Source organism: Eubalaena glacialis, chromosome 4 (assembly GCF_028564815.1).
Source record: "Eubalaena glacialis isolate mEubGla1 chromosome 4, mEubGla1.1.hap2.+ XY, whole genome shotgun sequence".
In the NCBI taxonomy this organism is placed as follows: Eukaryota; Metazoa; Chordata; class Mammalia; order Artiodactyla; family Balaenidae; genus Eubalaena; species Eubalaena glacialis.
The window spans coordinates 116686872-116709655 of NC_083719.1; the positions used below are offsets into that span (position 1 = coordinate 116686872).

Genomic DNA, 22784 nt, shown 5'->3' on the forward strand with positions numbered 1-22784 from the left:
CCCTGGAATATTGAGTATGGGTTTCAAAAAGTGTTAATTATGCTATGGAAGAGCAATAGCAGAGAAACATTTAACGTTTTGAGAACGATTAAATTTAAGTTAATTAGGTTTTCAGATTAGTGTAATCACTTTCTTCATTAAATTTAACAAGAAATCAGCTGATTTTTCTCATACTCTTGCTTTAAGTTCTGGCTTCTCATTTGTTATCCTGCCTTTTCCCCTTGCTATTTTGGTAGATTTTTCATCCTGTTTTCGCTGCGTATTTTTGTGGATGTCTCTTTTCGTGTGATCCCGTGATGGCTGTATCTGTTGTTAGAAGTGCTCCCACTCCAATTCCTACCCTTCATATGTTCCTGAGGACTGTGATTAATTTAAAACTTGTTCATTATTGACTCCTCTTCCTCCACTCTCACTATTTAATCCGTTTTCTGTTGTTCTTCATTTAACTTGAGCAGGAAAAGCAAAATATAAATTCCAAAAAGTCATTAACTGGCTGTCATCTGGGTGTTTTATGTCTTAAAGTTGTCTGTCTGACTTAAACTGTAAGTCTCTAGACTGGAGGCTACATTTTCTTTGACTTGGGATGTGTCAGGGGTGCTGTCTGCTTCTGGATCACTACCCTTGTGTGAGCATATGCTACTTTGCAAATACTTGGGTTCTGGTGTAGCCAGCTTGGAAGTGAGGAAAGGAGAATAAAGTTATTAAATTCTAATGTTTCCTGTCATTTTGAAATTGCTTCTTTTTTTTTAAAAGTCTATCTTGTTAAACTCACAAAAATAATATCACTGACCAGGATAATAATACTTTTAAGGTACAGTGGGTAATATTCCTGCCTTAATATATTTGTACAGTGTAGCTAAGGAAGTTATCTTAGGTATTGAATTTTTGACTTTGGCATGACTTCAACCATGATGTAGAAACGTGGTTGCTACTAGTTAATTTCTTAAGAAAGTGATTCCAAGTTGAAATGCATGTTATGCATTTATTTGAATGTGTAATCAGGAAGTACGTGCCTCTCTTTGGAGTGTTTTTGAATAGCAGCAGGGCACACTTGAATTAGTAAGGAAGATGAGAACATGAATATGAGTGGTACTTTATTTTAATTTTTTAAAAAGATCCATTCTGTCTACTAGAAAAAGTAGAAATTTCAAAACTCCTTTTCCTACCCAGAGTGGATGGGGAAGGGTGTAGATTGAGAGTTTTTCTAGGTGCTCCCTGAACTGATTCAGATGGGCTGACAGTATTTAAATAACCTATTAAATGTTTTTTTTTTTGGGTTGATTTTCAAAAAATAAACAGTTTTGTGGATTAAAAATGGCACCCCAGGAAAGTTCTCTTAAAGCATCTGTCAGGAATTCTTTGAATCATTGTCAGTTTTTCTATAGTTATGGAGGTGTCATCTAGGGGTCTGTGGTTTTTGCCAAATATCACCCATTGATGAATGGAAAGGTGAAGGTGGAGAGCATTAAGTGTTTTGTTCATGTTCATCTGTATGTCACAGGGTGGGTGAGTTACACCAGATATATTCCACCATTTGGTTCCTTCCCATAAGGACTATGTTATAAAATCTGTTATTCTTTGCAACTATATTGCCAGTTTGTCTTCATCGACAAGTGTGGAAGATGTCTTATTTTGTTACTCGATCATGGAAAATGAATTAAAACATTTTGGGTGTTGGAGGGAAGGGATTGGGACAGGTTGGGAAATGCATGTTAATCCTTGATTATCTTGAAGTTGGCAAATAATTTTGTGAAGACTTGGTCCTGTCAACTTATTATTTTGTAAAAAGAAAGTTGGTGGAATGATAACAAAGAAGTAAGAACAGGTATATCACTTTTTGGTGAGATCTTTTAATCAGATATGTTTAAGAGAATTTGGTATAAAGTAGGTTTATCAGTGGAGCTAAAGCAATAAAAAAGTAACTTTCAAGAATTAGGAATCCTGTATTCAAATTCAGGGCTGGATTTTTTTTTGGCTTTCTACTGTGTAAAAAGATGCCCAGCTGTTAAGTACAGGGAGGTTTATAACAGACTTACCTGTGATGTTGGTTGCTTGCTCTTTTTTTTTTTTTTTTTTCCCTCTTCTTCGTCTGGCTACTCTGGGTAGAACTGAAAACATTCCTTCAACAAAAGTTAATTTTCTGCAGTGAACATGTTTTTGATAGTAAGAGCAAAAGAGAACTAAAAATCAGCTATAATTTTGTTACCCAGAGATGAAATCAATGGTTAACATTTTGGTCTTGACCCCTCCGGTTGGTTTTTTATGAATATACTCACATGGGTAGAATTATGTTTTGCTCATTTATTTTTTTCACTTAATAGGTCCTGAACATCTTTCAGTATCGTTAAGTACTTTCCTACAACATAATTTTTAATGGCTGAATAATATCCTCTATAGAGTAATATGATTTAAGAAGGTTATTTTGAACCAGAAAACTAAAGACTTCTCTTTAATATATTTATGACCAGAGTTTTATTCACTTTTCAAAAACTTAAAAAGAGTGTGGTAAATAGGACAGTTTTTATTTTAAAGACTGAAGCCTGCCATTGTTAACAAGGATAGTATGAGATATCTGAGAGAATGAAAAATTTTAGACAGTTAAAATCATTTTGAGATAAAGAGATCAAAGTGACTTGACCAAGGTCATCCAGGAAATTAGTGGGAGAGGGGGAATCAGAATTACACATGTGGCCATGAAATTGATCATGAAATGAATAAATAATTGGAACATGTTTAAGATGATGAATGGCTTTTAACTCTTCTCCTGGAAGCTTCTGTCATTTTAACACAGGGCTGTGTTTGCTGGTCCTCAAAAGCATATTCAGGTGGATGTCTTAAAATATCTTTTCTTTTGGATCTGGCAGTTGATAACAAACAATATGGTCTTATAAAATGTTCTATTTAAGAAATGTCTAGTTAAGGTCTGTATAATAGTTGAGCTTCTCCTGCAGCAACTAAACAAAAAATTAATGACAATAAGATTGGGTCTGCAGATGGGCCCCTTATTTTACCAGTTGGCTTTCCCATATTTTGGATAAGCTTCTCAAGATAGCTGATTTTACAAAGCTTTTATTTCATGATGTATGCTAATTTTCCTTTTTCCTTTTTGCAGTGACACTAGTAACCACGGGATTTTTTATACCTTTGAAAAAAGAAAATTTGCATATAGACTTTTTTGGAGTGCTTTAAGTTATTCGTTTCTAGGAAAACCTCAGTTTCTTGTATCACAGACATGAATTAAGGATATTTTACATTTTAAAATTATTTGAAGACTTTTTTCTTTAAAAAGATATTCATTATAGAAAGTTAAAAAAGAAAACCCACACAAAGAGCAGAAAATAATCACCCGTCGGGCTATACAACCTTATGCTATACCACCTCTGTTAATACTTTCGTGTATGTTGGTGTAGTCTCCCCCATGACATAAATACTTTGTGATTTCCATTCTCATTGTGCAGTACAGATTATTGTATATCTGCTATTTAAGGTGGAAATTTAAAAAAAGGTTTTTATTTCATTAATAAAGACACCTGGAGCTGGTAGATCATATAACTTACAGAAGATAAACCATGTTCCTCTGCTGGGCTGGCAGAGTTCTTGTCTTTTTCTGGACCTAAAGATAGAAAAAGTTCTGGCCAAGGAGCATATTAGAAGTATCCTTAGTATTGTTTTTAGGGAAAATATAACTTTGCTCTATATTTTGAGTCTCCTTGGAGGACTTCTGAAGGCTTATAGAGATGTTTCCATAGCTGAATTTCTGAGGACTTGGTGCCCTCTGCTATGGCATTGTGATTAGGAGCCATTTTTATAGTATGGCATGGGCTTTTTGAGATGGGAAGTTGTAAATAGGATATACGAGGGAGATGACCAGTTTTTAAAAACTTGAAGGAACCTCAGATTGGCTTAATTTCTCTCTCTCTCTCTTAATTTTAAAAACCAGCTGGAAAAACTAAAGCCCAGCAAGGGGAACTAAGTCAAGCTTTGTTTGTAGCTATTATCACAGAAGGACTGGTTTTTACCACTTTCTGCACTATGGAGATGGGAGTGAAGGAGGCGCCTCCTTTACTACTTCATCACTACAAATTAAAAGCCAATTTTTCCTTCATCCTTTGAGAAACTTGCTAGCATGACCTTATTTCTGAAAATGTAAGAAATGATTGGTGTGTGAGCAATGACAATGTTCTGAATAGATTTAAGAATTGGAGAAAGTAGATGAGAAAGTGGAAGGGGCACAGAAGTATTTGTGAGCTTCGTATTTATTACCTCATTTAATTTTCAAAACAGCCCAGTGGGGTGGGAGATGGTATTCTCATTTTACAGAAGAGAAAACAGACTTAGAGCTGAAGCATCCCAAAGTCACACAGCCACCAAATAGCAAAGTTGGGATTCAGACCCAGTTCTAATACCTTGTTTGATCTACTCCAGACATTGTTCTGGGAGAAGAGTATATATTCATTAATATTACTTAGCAACATCCTTTGTTTTTTTTTTTTTTTTAAAGTACTTGACCACTTTTTTCTTTCTTTCTTTTTTTTTTTTTAATATTTATTTATTTATTTATATGTTTATTTATGGCTGTGTTGGGTCTTCGTTTCTGTACGAGGGCTTTCTCCAGTTGTGGCAAGCGGGGGCCGCTCTTCATCGCGGTGCGCAGGCCTCTCACTATCGCGGCCTCTTTTGTTGCGGAGCACGGGCTCTAGGTGCACGGGCTTCAGTAGTTGTGCTGCGCAGGCTCAGTAGTTGTGGCTCACGGGCTTAGTTGCTCCGCAGCATGTGGGATCTTCCCAGACCAGGGCTCGAACCTGTGTCGCCTGCATTGGCAGGCAGATTCTCAACCACTGCGCCACCAGGGAAGCCCCATCCTTTGTTTTAAAGGAGTGGCATAATAGAATATCTCATGTTTCCTAGGCTCAAGTTAAAAAAGAAAAAACAATCCTCTCTCTTTTTTTACTTTGTGTGTGTGTGTGTGTGTGTGTCTCTCATACACACACCCACACACACTTTTCAAACCTGTCCTTTACCCATAACTTTATAAAAAGTTGGATTGGTTTGAAGGGAATTTACTCAAGGTATTTGATGCTTCAGAAAGGCCTTTATCTTGTCCTGTTCTAATGTAGAACGGTGTTTTTTTGGTTTACTTTACTTACAGTTGCCGTTTGTCCTTGTTTTGAACTCCAGAGGAGCTTAACTTTTATCCCCAGCTTAGTTAGGGGAAAATGCCAGGGGATGGGCATGTTGACAGATCTGACTTCATGGCTGATGGAACAGTAGTAGTGGGTTCTCTTAGGTTCCATCTCCATTATATCTTGGTTAATATGAGATGTCATGTAGTAGACTCTAGACAATTGGGACAAGGCCAGAAGACCCAGTTATATTCTCAACCTTTACTGCTGATCATGTGACCTTGGACAGACTGCCTGTCTGCCTCAGTTTTCCTAGTTTGCCTTTTTTTGTGTACAGAAAGTACTTTTGATAACTCTTAAAAGTATGCACTGTAAACTGATTGACAGTTACATTTATCGTTTTTAAAGGTTGATTGATTACCTTATTAAACATCTCAAGTCAATCTTATAATATCATGTTCCTTTTATAGAGATGACCATTTAGCAGAAATTTGAGGTCCACCCCCCTTTTTTTTTTAAAGTTAATGGATTGGGGCTTCCCTGATGGTGCAGTGGTTAAGAATCCGCCTGCCAGTGCAGGAGACACGGGTTTGAGCCCTGGTCCGGGAAGATCCCACATGCCGTGGAGCAGCTAAGCCCGTGCGCCACAACTACTGAGCCTGCACTCTAGAGCCCGCAAGCCACAACTACTGAGCCCGTGTGCCACAACTACTGAAGCCCGCACGCCTAGAGCCTGTGCTCCCAACAAGAGAAGCCACCACAATGAGAAGCCTGCGCACCACAACGAAGAGTAGCCCCCGCTTGCTGCAGCCAGAGAAAAGCCCATGTGCAGCAACGAAGACCCAACGCAGCCAAAAATAAAATAAATAAAATAAAATAAATAAATTTATTTTAAAAAAAGCTAATGGCTTACTTACTATTCATAGTTGAGTGCAAAAAAACTGTATGTTTTACTCCATCACACAGTATGTTTTCTGATGTATTTTTCATTACTAATACCATACGTTAGCCATGAAGTTAAGGGTTTGCCATTATGGTTGTGAGCTAAAAGAGATGAGGGTGGATGTAAATATATTTAATTTACTGTGCTTCTTCCTTCCAGTTCCACTTATCGTTTGACCTGATACTAATTTGGAATGATATCATGCTAGCTGTAGAGGCATGAAACTGTTTAAGAGGAACTTGGGAGGGAGTGAGAATTTGGAAGGGAGGGGGTTATGGTATAAAGAGAGATTAGAGTTGGGGATAAATTGGGGGATTATTACAGTGAGGTTAAGTAATTAAATTTAAAATTATAAGACTTTACGCTTGTCCATTTGAATGTAAGCTAATTATTGAAGAGTTTTGATTCATTTAGGTGGGCTATAGCTTTAAGAATGTACTGTAAGTTCATCCTGTTTGGCTTACTCTGGGCCTTTAGTTCTTCCCACGGTTCTTTCATTTACCTCAGGTTAATTCACTTTTCCATTTCCTGTAGCAGCTGCTTCAGAGTTTCTTCCACCCTCCTCAAACCTTCATTTCCATTACCATCCTGTTCAGTTTTTAGGAGAGCTTCATTTACTGCCTCTGAGAAAATAGATTCTCTAGCTATGCTAAACTTCATACTGCCTGGAAGCCTCTTGCTACCTCTGCTTTCACTTCTCATCTGAGGGTACAAGAACTCCATGGCTCTCACTTCCTCCTGTGGTCCTGATTATGTGTGTTCCTGTCTGTGATCTAGAATCTTCATTCTTTAGTTATGTGTCTTTGGTGTCTTTTTGCCTCCTTTACCCCCTCAATCTGTCTGTAACTAATTCCCATAGTGATAAAAGATAGTATGGGAGTGCAGGCACTATTCTAACCTCTCTCCTAAACATTGGGTTTCATATCCACAGTAAGCCTGGGAGGTACGTAGAGGCAGTCCTCACTTTGCACTGTTCCAGTATGCACAAATTTGTTACCACAGTTTCATAATACCAGTTCCCCAATAACATGGTTCAAATTTTAGTATGTTAACTGAGTGATTGTATACAGTACAGACTTTGCTGCTAGCTCTGAAGTGTACAAATCACTACATAAATAACAGGTCTGCATCACGATCACTGACCAATCATGTCTCTTCTTTCAAGGTCTGTTAGTGATTGATTGGTCACTGCAACTATTCAGTTCATGCAAAGTGTGTAGTTGTGTTGCCTCCTTGTCTCTCAGTGATAAACCCACGTGAGCCATTTTATAAGAAGAGATCATTGAAAGGGAATTTGCTAACAAAGATGAAAGTACAGCAAAGAAAGAAAAAGTGATAAATCCAAGTTACAGAAGAAATAGCTGACTGGAAATGTTGACACTGCTGCTGTTTAAGAGACTTTAGATATGCAGTCAGAGGAACTTAGTGAAGGCAAACATTGACATAAATGAGAAAAGTAGTTGTGATGGAAAGGATAATGATGTCCAAGAGAAAGTGATGTCATCAAAACCTTCACATTAAAGGAACTGTTGGAGATAGTTCATAACATTGAAAGTGCAAAGGAAATGTTGGAAACGGATCCAAACTTAGAAAGAAATAGGATAATTGTGAAGGGATAAAAAAGATACTTACTCTGTATCATGTTGAAAAAGGTAAGCATTGTTCAGAAACTACTTTTGAGTAGTTTTCTTACAAGGAAATAAAACATTTTCATTCTCAGTGTTATTATAATTTTTTTTTTTTTAATAGATTTATTTTATTTATTTTATTTTTGGGTGCGTTGGGTCTTCCGTTGCTGCGTGCGGGCTTTCTCTAGTTGCGGTGAGTGGGGGCTACTCTTCATTGCGGTGTGCGGGCTTCTCATTGCGGTGGCTTCTCTTGTTGCAGAGCACAGGCTCTAGGCACGCAGGCTTCAGTAGTTGTGGCACACGGGCTTCGGTAGTTGTGCTCGCGGGCTCTAGAGCACAGGCTCAGTAGTTGTGGCGCACAGGCTTATTTGCTCCACGGCATGTGGAATCTTCCCGGACCAGGGCTTGAACCCGTGTCCCCTGCATTGGCAGGCGGATTCTTAACCACTGCGCCACCAGGGAAGCCCCTATTATAATGTTTTGTTATGTATTAAATAAATATTAGTTGTACTATTTTTATTTAATTTCCCTGTATATTTATAATCAATAGTAAGGAGCTTTTAACCTGTTGACAAAAATTTTAAAGGTCACAAGACAATTGTAATTTTTCCCATTGATGATTAAGATCACATTGCATTGTTTCAGTTTGTGTGATCAATTTTACAGACCAGCACTACTGTGCAAAGTAAGGATTACCTGTATTATTTGTTGTACAGCTGTGGAAACTGACCTGTGTAGTGGTGAAGCTACAGTTTCTGTCTGATTGTAAGTTCATGATCATACTCTCTTCCATTATACTGCTAAGCCTACAAAAAATAAAAACAAAAAACAAAAGAAGAAAAGACTTTCCTTCCTAGTAGCAGACCAAATTCTTGAAAGAGCAGTTTTATTTCTAACTTGTTCTGTTATCCTTGAAATCTGGCTTTTGCACCTACCACAGAATCGCTGTTCCTCATTACCTCCATGCCAGCCACACTGGCTTTCTTGGTCTTCCAAGATCATTTTAGTGTGCATCTGCCCTAGGGTCTTTGACTTGGTGTTCCCTCTGCTTGGAATGTTGCCTTGAGTTAGCCACATTGCTCCTGTGCTGCCTTTTTCAAGACGTTCCGCAAGTGGTACCTCTTCAATGAGGCCTGCCTTGATCCCCCTATTTTAAATTGTATCTTATATCCCCACTCTCCCTGTCCTTCTTTCTGTCACTGCCCCTCCATAATTGATTTATTTATTATGTTTATTATCTTTCCCTCTCATTAAAATATAAGCTTCCTGGAGCCAGGAATTTTTCTCTGGTTAATTTCTATCCCAAGTGTTTAGAATAGCGCCTGGCCCATTGCAGGCACTCAGTAAACACTTGCTGAAAGAAGGCGTGGATGCCCTTGAGGGTCATTGGTGAACAGATTTGAATACTCAGGAAACGCAATGAAGATCTTTTCTCTGTCTTCTCATCTTGTTTTACCTAATAGTAATAATTTCTACCAACCCCGTATTGTCTCCTAATGCAAGGTAATAAAGTAGGCCTTTTGTATGTCTTATTAGTTGACCCTCACAGCAAGTTATTCTCTACGTATTACAGAAGAGGAAACAGGCTATGGAGTCCAGTCACATAGTTAGTAAGTGGCAAAGTCAAAACTCAAGCTTACCTCCAACTCCAAGGTGTGTGCATTTTCAGGTCACTGCATTTGATACTCTTGTTTATCTTTTTATTTTCTGAGTCATAATAATTCACATCCCATAATATTTACCCTTTTAAGGCATACAATTCAGTGGTTTTTAGTATATTTACAAGGTTGTACAGCCATCACCATTATGTAATTCCAGAACATTTTCATTACCCTAGAAAGAAACCTCATACCTATTAGCAGTTAGTAGTCCTCACTCTTCCCTTCTGCCCCAGCCCCTGGCAACTGCTAATCTAGTTTCTATCTCTGGATTTACCTATTGTGAACATTTCATATAAGTGGAGTAATACAGTATATGGCTTTTTGTGGCTGGCTGCTTTCACTTAGCATAATGCTTTGAGGGTTCATCCATGTTGTAGCATGTACTTTATTCCTTTTTATGGCTAAATATTTCATTGTATGGATATACCACATTTTATTTATCCATTCATTAATTGATGGATGTTTGGATTGTTTCCATATTTCAACTATTATGAATAGTGCTTCCGTGAACATTCATGTATACGTTTTTGTGTAGACACTTCTTTTCAGTTCTCTTGGGTATAAACCTAGGAGTAGAATTGATGGGTCATATGGTAACTCTACATTTAATCTTTTGAGGAACTGCTAGGCTGTTTTCCAAAGTGGCTGTACCATTTTATATTCCCACCAATTGGCTATGAGAGTTCCAGTTTCCCCATATCCTCACCAACAATTGTTATTTGTCTTTTTTATTATAACTATCCTAGTATAAGGATAGTTTTATTATAACATATCCTAGGTATGAAGTAATATTTAGTGATTTTCTTTTTATTGCCTTCATTTTTTTTTTATTCTTATTAGTCGTCCATTTTATACACATCAGTGTATACATGTCAATCCCAATCTCCCAAATCATCACACCACCACCCACACCCCCCACCACCTTCCCCTCTTGGTGTCCATACGTTTGTTCTCTACATCTGTGTCTCAATTTCTGCCCTGCAAACTGGTTCATCTGTACCATTTTTCTAGGTTCCACATATATGCATTAATATACGATATTTGTTTTTCTCTTTCTGACTTACTTCACTCTGTATGACAGTCTCTAGATCCATCCGCATCTCTACAAATGACCCAATTTTGTTCCTTTTTATGGCTGAGTAATATTCCATTGTATATGTACCACATCTTCTTTATCCATTCATCTGTCGATGGGCATTTATGGTGCTCCCATGATCTGGCTATTGTAAGTAGTGCTGCAGTGAACATTGGGGTGCATGTGACTTTTTGAATTATGGTTTTCTCTGGGTATATGCCCAGTAGTGGGATTGCTGGGTCATATGGTAATTCTATTTTTAGTTTTTTAAGGAACCTCCATACTCTTCTCCATAGTGGCTGTATCAATTTACATTCCCACCAACAGTGCAAGAGGGTTCCCTTTTCTCCGCACCCTCTCCAGCATTTGTTGTTTGTAGATTTTCTGATAATGCCCATTCTAACTGGTGTGAGGTGATACCTCATTGTAGTTTTGATTTTCATTCTCTAATAATTAGTGATGTTGAGCAGCTTTTCATGTGCTTCTTGGCCGTCTGTATGTATTCTTCAGAGAAATGTCTATTTAGGGCTTCTGCCCATTTTTGGATTGGGTTGTTTGTTTTTTTAATATTGAGCTGCATGAGCTGTTTATATATTTTGGAGATTAATCCTTTGTTGATTCGTTTGCAAATATTTTCTCCCATTCTGAGGGGTGTCTTTTCGTCTTGTTTATGGTTTCCTTTGCTGTGCAGAAGCTTTTCATCTTGTTTATGGTTTCCTTTGCTGTGCAGAAGCTTTGAAGTTTCATTAGGTCCCATTTGTTTATTTTTGTTTTTATTTCCATTACTCTAGGAGGTGGATCAAAAAAGATCTTGCTGTGATTTATGTCAAAGAGTGTTCTTCCTTTGTTTTCCTCTAAGAGTTTTATAGTGTCCGGTCTTACATTTAGGTCTCTAATCCATTTTGAGTTTATTTTTGTGTATGGTGTTAGGGAGCGTTCTAATTTCATTCTTTTACATGTAGCTGTCCAGTTTTCCCAGCACCACTTACTGAAGAGACTGTCTTTTCTCCATTGTATAACCTTGCCTCCTTTGTCATAGATTAGTTGGCCATAGGTGCATGGGTTTATCTCTGGGCTTTCTATCTTGTTCCATTGATCTGTGCTTCTGTTTTTGTGCCAGTGCCATATTGTCTTGATTACTGTAGCTTTGTAGTATAGTCTGAAGTCAGGGAGTCTGATTCCTCCAGCTCCGCTTTTTTCCCTCAAGACTGCTTTGGGTGTTCGGGGTCTTTTGTGTCTACATACAAATTTTAAGATTTTTTGTTCTAGTTCCCGTAAAAAATGCCATTGGTAATTTGATAGGGATTGCATTGAATCTGTAGATTGCTTTGGGTAGTATAGTCATTTTCACAATATTGATTCTTCCAATCCAAGAACATGGTATATTTCTCCATCTGTTGGTATCATCTTTAATTTCTTTCATCAGTGTCTTATAGTTTTCTGGATACAGGTCTTTTGTCTCCCTAGGTAGGTTTATTCCCAGGTATTTTATTCTTTTTGTTGCAGTGGTGGATGGGAGTGTTTCCTTAATTTCTCTTTCAGAGTTTTCATCATTAGTATATAGGAATGCAAGAGATTTCTGTGCATTAATTTTGTACCCTGCAACTTTACCAAATTCATTGATTAGCTCTAGTAGTTTTCTGGTGGCATCTTTAGGATTCTCTATGTGTAGTATCATGTCATCTGCAACCAGTGACAGTTTTACTTCTTCTTTTCCAATTTGTATTCCTTTTATTTCTTTTTCTTCTCTGATTGCCATGGCTAGGACTTCCCAAAACTATATTGAATAATAGTGGCGAGAGTGGACATCCTTGTCTTGTTCCTGATCTTAGAGGAAATGCTTTCAGTTTTTCACCATTGAGAATGATATTTGCTGTGGGTTTGTCGTATATGGCCTTTATTATGTTGAAGTAGGTTTCCTCTTATGCCCACTTTGTGGAGAGTTTTTATCATAAATGGGTGTTGAATTTTGTCAAAAGCGTTTTCTGCAGCTATTGAGAAGATCATATGGTTTTTATTCAGTTTGTTAATATGGTGTATCTCATTGATTGATTTGTATATATTGAAGAAGCCTTGCATCACTGGGATAAATCCCACTTGATCACAGTGTATGATCCTTTTAATATGTTGTTGGATTCTGTTTGCTAGTATTTTGTTGAGGATTTTTGCATCTATATTCATCAGTGATATTGGTCTGTAATTTTCTTTTTTTGTAGTATCTTTGTCTGGTTTTGGTATCAGGGTGATGGTGGCCTCATAGAATGAGTTTGGGAGTGTTCCTTCCTCTACAATTTTTTTGAGGAGTTTGAGAAGGATGGGTGTTAGCTCTTCTCTAAATGTTTGATAGAATTCACCTGTGAAGCCATCTGGTCCTGGACTTTTGTTTGTTGGAAGATTTTTAATCACAGTTTCAATTTCATTACATGTGATTGGTCTGTTCATATTTTCTGTTTCTTCCTGGTTCAGTCTTGGAAGGTTATACCTTTCTAAGAATTTGTCCATTTCTTCAAGGTTGTCCATTTTATTGGCATATAGTTGCTTGTAGTAGTCTCTTAAGATGCTTTGTATTTCTGTGGTGTCTGTTGTAACTTCTCCTTTTTCATTTCTAATTTTACTGATTTGAGTCCTCTCCCTGTTTTTCTTGATGAGTCTGGCTAATGGTTTATCAATTTTGTTTATCTTCTCAAAGAACCAGCTTTTGGTTTTATTGATCTTTGCTATTGTTTTCTTTGTTTCTATTTCATTTATTTCTGCTCTGATCTTTATGATTTCTTTCCTTCTGCTAACTTTGGGTTTTGTTTGTTCTTCTTTCTCTAGTTCTTTAGGTGTAGGGTTAGATTGTTTATTTGAGATGTTTCTTGTTTCTTGAGGTAGGCTTGTATAGCTATAAACTTCCCTCTTAGAACTGCTTTTGCTGCATCGAATAGGTTTTGGGTCATTGTGTTTTTGTTGTAATTTGTGTCTAGGTATTTTTTTATTTCCTCTTTGATTTCTTCAGTGATCTCTTGGCTATTTAGTAACGTATTGTTTAGCCTCCATGTGTTTGTGTTTTTAACGTTTTTTCCCCTGTAATTGATTTCTAATGTGACAGCATTGTGGTCAGAAAAGATGCTTGATATGATTTCAGTTTTCTTAAATTTACTGAGGCTTGATTTGTGACCCAAGATGTGATCTATCCTGGAGAATGTTCTGTGTGCACTTGAGAAGAAAGTGTAATCTGCGGTTTTTGGATGGAATGTCCTATAAATATCAATTAAATCTATCTGGTCTATTGTGTCGTTTAAAGCTTGTGTTTCCTTATTAATTTTCTGTTTGGATGATCTGTCCATTGGTGTAAGTGAGGTGTTAAAGTCCCCCACTATTATTGTGTTACTGTCGATTTCCTCTTTTATAGCTGTGAGCAGTTGCCTTATGTATTGAGGTGCTCCTATGTTGGGTGCATATATGTTTATAATTGTTATATCTTCTTCTTGGATTGGTCCCTTGATCATTATGTAGTGTCCTTCCTTGTCTCTTGTACCATTCTTTATTTTAAAGGCTATTTTATCTGATATGAGTATTGCTACTCCAGCTTTCTTTTGATTTCCATTTGCATGGAATATCTTTTTCCATCCCCTCACTTTCAGTCTGTATGTGTCCCTAGGTCTGAAGTGGGTCTCTTGTAGACAGCATATATATGGGTCTTGTTTTTGTATCTATTCAGCAAGCCTGTGTCTTTTGGTTGGAGCATTTAATCCATTCACGTTTAAGGTAATTATAGATATGTATATTCCTATGACCATTTTCTTAATTGTTTTGCATTTGTTTTTGTAGGTCCTTTTCCTCTCTTGTGTTTCCCACTTAGAGAAGTTCCTTTAGCATTTGTTGTAGAGCTGGTTTGGTGGTGCTGAGTTCTCTTAGCTTTTGCTTGTCTGTAAAGCTTTTGATTTCTCCATCGAATGTGAATGAGATCCTTGCCGGGTAGAGTAATCTTTGTTGTAGGTTCTTCCCTTTCATCGCTTTAAGTATATCGTGCCACTCCCTTCTGGCTTGTAGAGTTTCTGCTGTTAACCTTATGGGAGTTCCCTTGTAAGTTATTTGTCGTTTTTCCCTTGCTGCTTTCAATAATTTTTCATTGTCTTTAATTTTTGCCAATCTGATTACTATGTGTCTCGGCGTGTTTCTCCTTGGGTTTATCCTGTATGGGACTCTCTGTGGTTCCTGGACTTGGGTGGCTATTTCCTTTCCCGTGTTAGGGAAGTTTTTGACTATAATCTCTTCAAATATTTTCTCAGATCCTTTCTCTCTCTCTTCTCCTTCTGGGACCCCTACCATGCGAATGTTGTTGTGTTTAATGTTGTCCCAGAGGTCTCTTAGGCTGTCTTTATTTCTTTTCATTCTTCTTTCTTCTGTTCCGCAGCAGTGAATTCCACCATTCTGTCTTCCAGGTCACTTATCCATACTTCTGCCTCAGTTATTCTACTATTGATTCCTTCTAGTGTAGTTTTCATTTCAGTTATTGTATTGTTCATCTCTGTTTGTTTGTTCTTTAATTCTTCTAGGTCTTTGTTAAACATTTCTTGCATCTTCTCGATCTTTGCCTCCATTCTTTTTCCGAGGTCCTGGATCATCTTCACTATCATTATTCTGAATTCTTTTTCTGGAAGGTTGCCTATCTCCACTTCATTTAGTTGTTTTTCTGGGTTTTTATCTTGTTCCTTCATCTGGTACATAGCCCTCTGCCTTTTCATCTTGTCTATCTTTCTGTGAATGTGGTTTTTGTTCCACAGGAACAGGATTGTAGTTCTTCTTGCTTCTGCTGTCTGCCCTCTGGTGGATGAGGCTATCTAAGAGGCTTGTGCAAGTTTCCTGATGGGAGGGACTGGTGGTGAGTAGAGCTGGGTGTTGCTCTGGTGGGCAGAGCTCAGTAAAACTTTAATCCACTTGACTGCTGATGGGTGGGGCTGGGTTCCCTCGTGTTGGTTGTTTGGCCTGAGGCAACCCAACACTGGAGCCTACCTGGGCTCTTTCTTGGGGCTAATGGCGGACTCTGGGAGGGATCACGCCAAGGAGTACTCCACAGAAGTTCTGCTGCCAGTGTCCTTGTCCTCACGGTGAGATGTAGCCACCCCCCCACCTCTGCAGGAGAACGTCCCACACTAGCAGGTAGGTCTGGTTCAGTCTCCCCTGGGGTCACTGCTCCCTCCCCTGGGTCCTGATGCGCACACTACTTTGTGTGTGCCCTCCAAGAGTGGAGTCTCTGTTTTCTGCAGTCCTGTCGAAGTCCTGCAATCAAATCCCGGTAGCCTTCAAAGTCTGATTCTCTAGGAATTCCTCCTCCCGTGGCCGGACTCCCAGGTTGGGAAGCCTGATATGGGGCTCAGAACCTTCACTCCAGTGGATGGACTTCTGTGGTATGAGTGTTCTCCAGTGTGTGAGTCACCCACCCAGCAGTTACGGGATTTGATTTTATTGTGATTGCGCCCCTCCTACCATCTCATTGTGGCTTCTCCTTTGTCTTTGAATGTGGGGTATCTTTTTTAGTGAGTTCCAGTGTCTTCCTGTCAATGATTGTTCAGCAGTTAGTTGTGATTCTGGTGTTCTCACAAGAGGGAGTGAGTGCACGTCCTTCTATTCTGCCATCTTGAACCAATCTCCTTGCCTTCATTCTTGAATGATTATATTTAGTGATTTTGATATGCATTGCCCTTACAGCAAAGGAGGTTGAGCATCTTTTCATGTGCTTATTAGCCATTTATATATCTTCTTTGGAGAGGTGTGGTATAATTCCTTTGCCTATTTTAAATTGGATTATTTGTCTTTTTATTGTTGGTTTTAAGACTTTTTTATATAATGTGGATAGTCGATCCTTATCAGATATATGGTTTTCAAAAATTTTCTCCCATTCTGTGGGTCTTTTCATTTTCTTGATAGTGTCCTTAGAAGCACAAAAATTTAAAATTTTGATGATGTCCAGTTTTTATCTTTTTTTCTTTATATATGACACTTTAGGTGTCATAGCTAAGAAACCATTGCCTAATCAGAGTTCTTCAAGACTTTATCAATGTTTTCTTCTAAGTGTTTTATAATTGTAGCTCTTACATTTGGTTTTGATCTATTTTTTTTTTTTTTAACTTTTTTTTTTTTTAATTGATTAATTTATTTATTTATGGCTGTGTTGGGTCTTCGTTTCTGTGCGAGGGCTTTCTCTAGTTGTGGCAAGCGGGGGCCACTCTTCATCGCGGTGCGCGGGCCTCTCACTATCGCGGCCTCTCTTGTTGCGAAGCACAGGCTCCAGACGCGCAGGCTCAGTAATTGTGGCTCACGGGCCCAGTTGCTCCGCGGCATGTGGGATCTTCCCAGACCAGGGCTCGAACCCGTGTCCCCTGCATTGGCAGGCAGATTCTCAACCACTGTGCCACCAGGGAAGCCCTGATCTATTTTTGAAAGTACATGGCATGAGGTAGTGGTCCAACTTCATTGTTTTTCGTGTGGATATGCAGTTGTCCCAGCACTATTTGTTAAAAACACTGTTTTCCCCCTATTGAATGGTCTTGGCAGCCTTTTTGAAAATAAATTCACTGTATTTCTGGATTCTCAATTCTATTCCAGTGATTTATATGTATATATTTGATTTTGTTGACCACTTTCCTTTGCAAATGCTTATCTTCTTGTTTTAGACAGTTTGTCATCTTGGGTCTCTTTGTTTCTCTTGTCACAGAGTCTTCTTTCCCTTACTCCTAAAGCCACAGTCTCAAGGGCTGCAGCTTTTTTTTTTTTTTTAAATCTTCCCCAGTTCATGTGCACACATATAGTATGCTCTGGCCCTCCTCTCCATCTCAGGACAGCTGTACCTTGAATCCTTTAAGTAATCTTCCACCATGCTTTCTTTCCCCCCCCTTTTTTTTTTTTTTTTTTTTTTTTTTTTTTTAGCCGTGCCACCCAGCTTGTGGGGTCTTAGTTCCCCAACCAGGGATTGAACCCGGGCCCTTGGCAGTGAAAGCGTGGAGTCCTTAACCACTGGACTGCCAGGGAATTCCCTCCCTCCCTCTTAATAATCAAAGGTTATCATATCATTTGACCCCTGCATTTATAATTTACTACTGTTCTTTCCTGGGCTCTTACTGTGGCTTTCTGACCCATATCACTGGCCAGGTTTATTATATATGCTTTTGTTAGGTTGACCTTGATTTCCCTCTTTGGCTCAGGGATTCTTCTTTGTACTCTGTCCATGGCCTTTCTACCCATCATCATATCCACCCCCACCCCCATCATCTGATGCTTCTATACACATCCTTTACTTCCAAGTTAGACTAGAGAACTCAGCCCTCAAACACGCCTTTTTATTGTATACCCAGCTTGTTAAGTGGTTCTAAGAACATAGGCATTAAGCATTACAAATCCTGTCTCTCTCATTTACTATTAGGTGAAATAGTAACTAACTTAATCAAGTTAAGTTAGTTCCTATTAAGTTAGTTAACTTGTCTAAGCTTTAGTTATCTCTTTTGTAAAGAAGGGCTAATACCACCTACTTTCTAGGTGGTTCATAGGATTAAATAAAATATGCGTAGTGCCATGGAGTGGGCATTTAATAAATGTTAGATATTACTATGTTGCTGTTCCTTTTGCTTGAGGTGCCAGCTCCCTTAACTCTACTGCCCCAAGTTCTTCCTATCCTTTGAGGGTAGAGTCCATTTCAGAGCACCATGTCTTCAATAAAACTGTTGCTGGCATTTCACTTATACCCCTAACTGGTCGTTAGTGCTTCCTTTTTTGACCCTGTGCTACTTTGTGCCTTTCTTAAAGCTCGTATGTTAGAAATGCCACATAATTTCTGTATGATCACTTTCTTCTTTTCTGGTTTATAAACCATTTGAAAGCAGAGGTAAGTCTTGCTTAGCTTCATATCCCTGGCACTGGATTTATTTGTTTGTTTTAGTGTGTAATAAGCTCTCAATAAATAGGTGGAATTCTTTTTATTGTATAAGGCCAATATTTCTTATTTAATATCCCTTGCTTAATATTAGGCAAATATCTTTTTCTGCAAGGCTTTAGAGACAACTTCTTACATGAGTAAATAATTTTTCCTGATATATTCCCATAGCTCCTTGTCCACAGTGCTATTGTAATTTTGACTGCATTGTAATATTCCCTAATTTGTGGGCCCTTTGAGTACAGGCGCCTTGTCTTAATCAGCTTTTAATTGTTTGCTCGTCTGTCTTCCCCCCTCCATAGAGCTCCATGAGGACATGGGCTGTTTCTTGAGCACTATATCGCTGGCCTTTAATGTATAGTGGGTGCTCAAATATTTGTTGAATAAATAAATGAATGGCTGAGCTCTGTCTTTTTAAGTACCATAAAATAACATTTTTGTTAAGTATCCACATAATTGTCGTATGTCTGTATCTTAGATCCAGGAAAACTTTTAACTATGAAATTCTTCATTGTGAGTTATTTCTGACCTGACAAATACGCAGAGCTTGTCTTTGCTCTTAATACTATATTGTGCTTCTTAGCCTAATTAATATATGAATCTGAGGGTGAATTTAACTTTTTCCCCCTAATCCCACATTCTGCAACTAAATTTGATAGCTAGGAGAAATTTGGTAGGTCTCTTCAGAAGTAGCTAGGCTTCTAGGACTTCCCTGGTGGCACAGTGGTTAAGAATCCGCCTGCCAATGCAGGGGACATGGGTTCGATCCCTGGTCCGGGAAGGCCCACATGCCGTGGAGCAACTAAGCCTGTGCACCACAACTACTGAGCCTGCACTCTAGAGCCCGCGAGCCACAACTACTGAAGCCTGTGTGCCTAGAACCAGTGCTCTGCAACAAGAGAAGCCACTGCAGTGAGAAGCCCGCGCACCGCAACGAAGATCCAACGTAGCCCAAAATAAACAAATTAAAAAAAAAAAGAAGTAGCTAGGCTTCTTGATAGTGCAATTTTTTTACATTTGTGGAAGAGATGAGAGAGTGAATAGCCTTTAGGCTTTAATCTGAAGTGGACATGTTCAGCCAAGGAAGGGAGTAATTTTCCAGGAATCCAAAGATAGTCACCATAGAGGCACTGTCAGTATAACTGGTGGAACAGACACAGCCCTGGCCCTACAGTTGCTTTCAGCTATAAGAAAAGAGAAACGATAGGCACCTTAAATGATTATTATTAGAAACACATAACAAAAAAGTATAAGTTATTTTACAAGTTTCTAGGAAATGTTATAAGTAACTTCTTAGCATTGTTGAAGCCGGGATTGTATAAGTTGGATATTCCTAATAACTATAGTAAAATGTATGTTTTTAGCCTAATTTTAAAAATTATGGATATAATACCTGTTATAGAAAATGTTTTCATAAGTACGGAATAATGTAAAGAGTCAGATTGTAACCTAGTATAACTATTATTTGTCTTTTTTTAGAAAAAATTATTTATTTATTTATTTTATTTTTTTTGGCTGCATCGGGTCTTAGTTGCCGCACGCCGGATCTTCGTTGAAGCATGCGGATCTTTCGTTGCAGCCCATGGGCTTCTCTCAAGTTGTGGTGTGCGGGTTTTCTCTCTCTAGTTGTGGCATGTGGGCTCCAGGGCACTTGGGCTCTGTGGTTTGTGGCACTTGGGCTCTCTTGTTGAGGCGCTTGAGCTCAATAGTTGTGGCGCATGGGCTCAGTTGCCCCACGGCATGTGGGATCTCAGTTCCCCGACCAGGGATCAAACCCACGTGCCCTGCATTGGAAGGCGGATTCTTTACCCCTGGACCACCAGGGAAGTCCCTATTTGTCTTTTGACTCCAGTCTTTTCTGTATTTTTTTAAACACAGATTACATACATTTATCATTTCATCTTTTTTTTTCTGCTTAAGGTTTCATCATAAGCTTTAACATTTTTTTCCATATATGTGTTAATATTTGCATAATAGTCAATTGTAGGCTTTACCATAATTTACTTAACTAGATGCTTGGTTGAGCATTTGAGCTGTTGGAAGTGTTTTGCTATGAGGAAAATGAATGAGTCAGTGACTGAACATACCATTGAGTTTCTGTTTGAGCTGTATGCATTAGGTGGTTGTGATGGTTAATGAAGTATGATGGTCCTACATAATGGTTGCTGTGTTTCTGTATCATTCTGTGGATGTGAGGGTAGATTGCATTAGATCCATTTTTTTCTCCCATTCAAATCTTGAATTTTTTTTTTTCCATTAGGATACATATAATGGTCCTTCTTGGAAAAGAGTATTATTAGATCAATGGAAAGAAGTATTTTTAAGGCTCTTGATACATAGTGCTAAATCACTTTCTAGATATTGTGCTTTTACCAGGAATGTATGAAGGTGCTTTTCTTAGGGACAGCTAGAAAACAAAAAAAAGAAAAAACAACAAAAATAAAAATCCTTAAACTAAATTCTGCACATGAAATATACAAAGTTTGAATTATTTTTATTTTTTTAAAATGCAAACCAGTTATTTGGTTCATTCTGCTGAGTTTGTTTTTCTGTTCTGTAAAACAGGTGATTTGATGAAGAGTGCTGCTGGAGAGTTTGCAGATGATCCCTGCTCTTCCGTGAAGCGTGGCAACATGGTTCGGGCAGCTCGAGCTTTGCTCTCTGCTGTTACCCGGCTGCTTATTTTGGCTGACATGGCAGATGTCTACAGATTACTTGTTCAGCTGAAAGTTGTAAGTATAGGCCTACGTCTGTAATTTGTTCTATCACAGCGAGGCTGCTGCTGGCCATACTTAGTTCAACATTTCTTAGGGTTTGGTTTGGTTTTGAACTTGGTTTACCTAAATGGACCAGGAATGTTTTTAATTTCCACTCACTCCTCTGTTCCAAGTGAACATCATACTGGCTCTGCTGTGTTGTCTTTGTTCTAATAAAGAATTTGCAGAAAAGGTTTTGTTTTGACTCCTTCCCTTTTTGTGGTAGTGATTAAACATTTCCTTGTACCAGTAGAGTTCCAGAGTTGAGAAATCAAGATATGTTAAATTGTATCCTTTTAGATGGAAGTCACAATAATGCTGTCCTTCCCCACCTCCCATAAAACTCCCACGTAGTAGCTGCTCAAATGTTTGAGGGCCATGTAAATTGTAGAGGAAGTTTGGATTGCTATGTGAGTAGCTGTCGAAAGGAATAAAAAATTCTAGATCTTCTTTATGTACAGACTTGTATTGTTGAGAATTTTTCTTTTGGGGGTGTGTGTTTTATAGGTAGAAGACGGTATCTTGAAACTGAGGAATGCTGGCACTGAACAGGACTTGGGAATACAATATAAGGCCCTGAAACCTGAAGTGGATAAGCTGAACATTATGGCAGCCAAAAGACAACAGGTACAACCATTATTTGGGGATACATTTGTTTATATTATTACCTAGTGGGAAAAATCGATTTTACTTAAGTTTTCAAAAGGTACCATTATCTCCCTCTGCTAATATAGTTCCATTAAAATATTAAGTTTATGATGTGTCCTTTCAGTATTGTTAATAAAGTTAGAATTAAGTTGTATTCATGTTTTGCTCCTATTTTGATTCCTGTGAAAATTTTACTTTAGGGAGCTTAGCAGTTTGTGATAGTGTCTGGAGAAGTGATAGGCTTTTGTTCTGTGTGTTCAAGGATGAACTTGAGTTGGTGGTGGAGTTTAATTCAAACTTTTAAAAACCTTAAACCAGTCAAAACATATTGGAATTACTTCTATACCAGTAAGTACCTCCCCCTCCATATTTTGTAACTTTTAAAGTGTTTCTTACCATTCATTATTAGTAGTTTTCATAGTGTTAGGAATTTGTGTTGTGTGGTATGTGGATCAGTGTTCTTATTTTTCCAGCCTTTGCTAGCCCTTTGGCATTTTGCTGTTGGGGTGCTTGAAGTCTTCCCTGTGCCGTTCCTGGATGCTGTGTGTTAGATGTGTGTTCCGTAGGGGGGATGCATGTGTCACCATCCAGCTCTTATAATTTCCATAGTCCTGGTCAAGCTTGTGCTATTCTTATTTTTAAAGAGCGCTGAGAAGATGAATTCTTTTTTTTTTTTTTAATTAATTAATTAAGTTTTGGCTGCGTTGGGCCTTCGTTGCTGTGTGCGGGCTTTCTCTAGTTGCGGCGAGCAGGGGCTACTCTTCGTTGTGGTGCACGGGCTTCTTTTGTTGCGGAGCACGGGCTCTAGGTGCACGGGCTTCAGTAGTTGTGCTGCGCAGGCTCAGTAGTTGTGGCTCACGGGCTTAGTTGCTCCGCAGCATGTGGGATCTTCCTGGACCAGGGCTCGAACCCGTGTCCCCTGCATTGGCAGGCGGATTCTTAACCACTGCGCCACCAGGGAAGTCCTGAATTCTTATTATTGTTAGCCAATACCTGTATTGGTTAAAATATTTTATGCTGCAGTTTACAGAAAACCCA

The 22784-nt window shown here is 38.5% G+C and overlaps 1 protein-coding gene across 1 annotated transcript in view; it reads left to right on the forward strand.

Annotated features, from left to right (window-relative positions):
• CTNNA1 (catenin alpha 1) overlaps positions 1-22784 on the forward strand; it is a 183638-nt gene that overhangs the window by 41171 nt on the left and 119683 nt on the right. Inside the window, exons 4-5 of the mRNA XM_061189651.1 lie at positions 20908-21074; positions 21606-21725. Coding sequence (XP_061045634.1) covers positions 20908-21074; positions 21606-21725 — 287 coding nt within the window. The remainder of the gene's footprint in view (positions 1-20907; positions 21075-21605; positions 21726-22784) is intronic.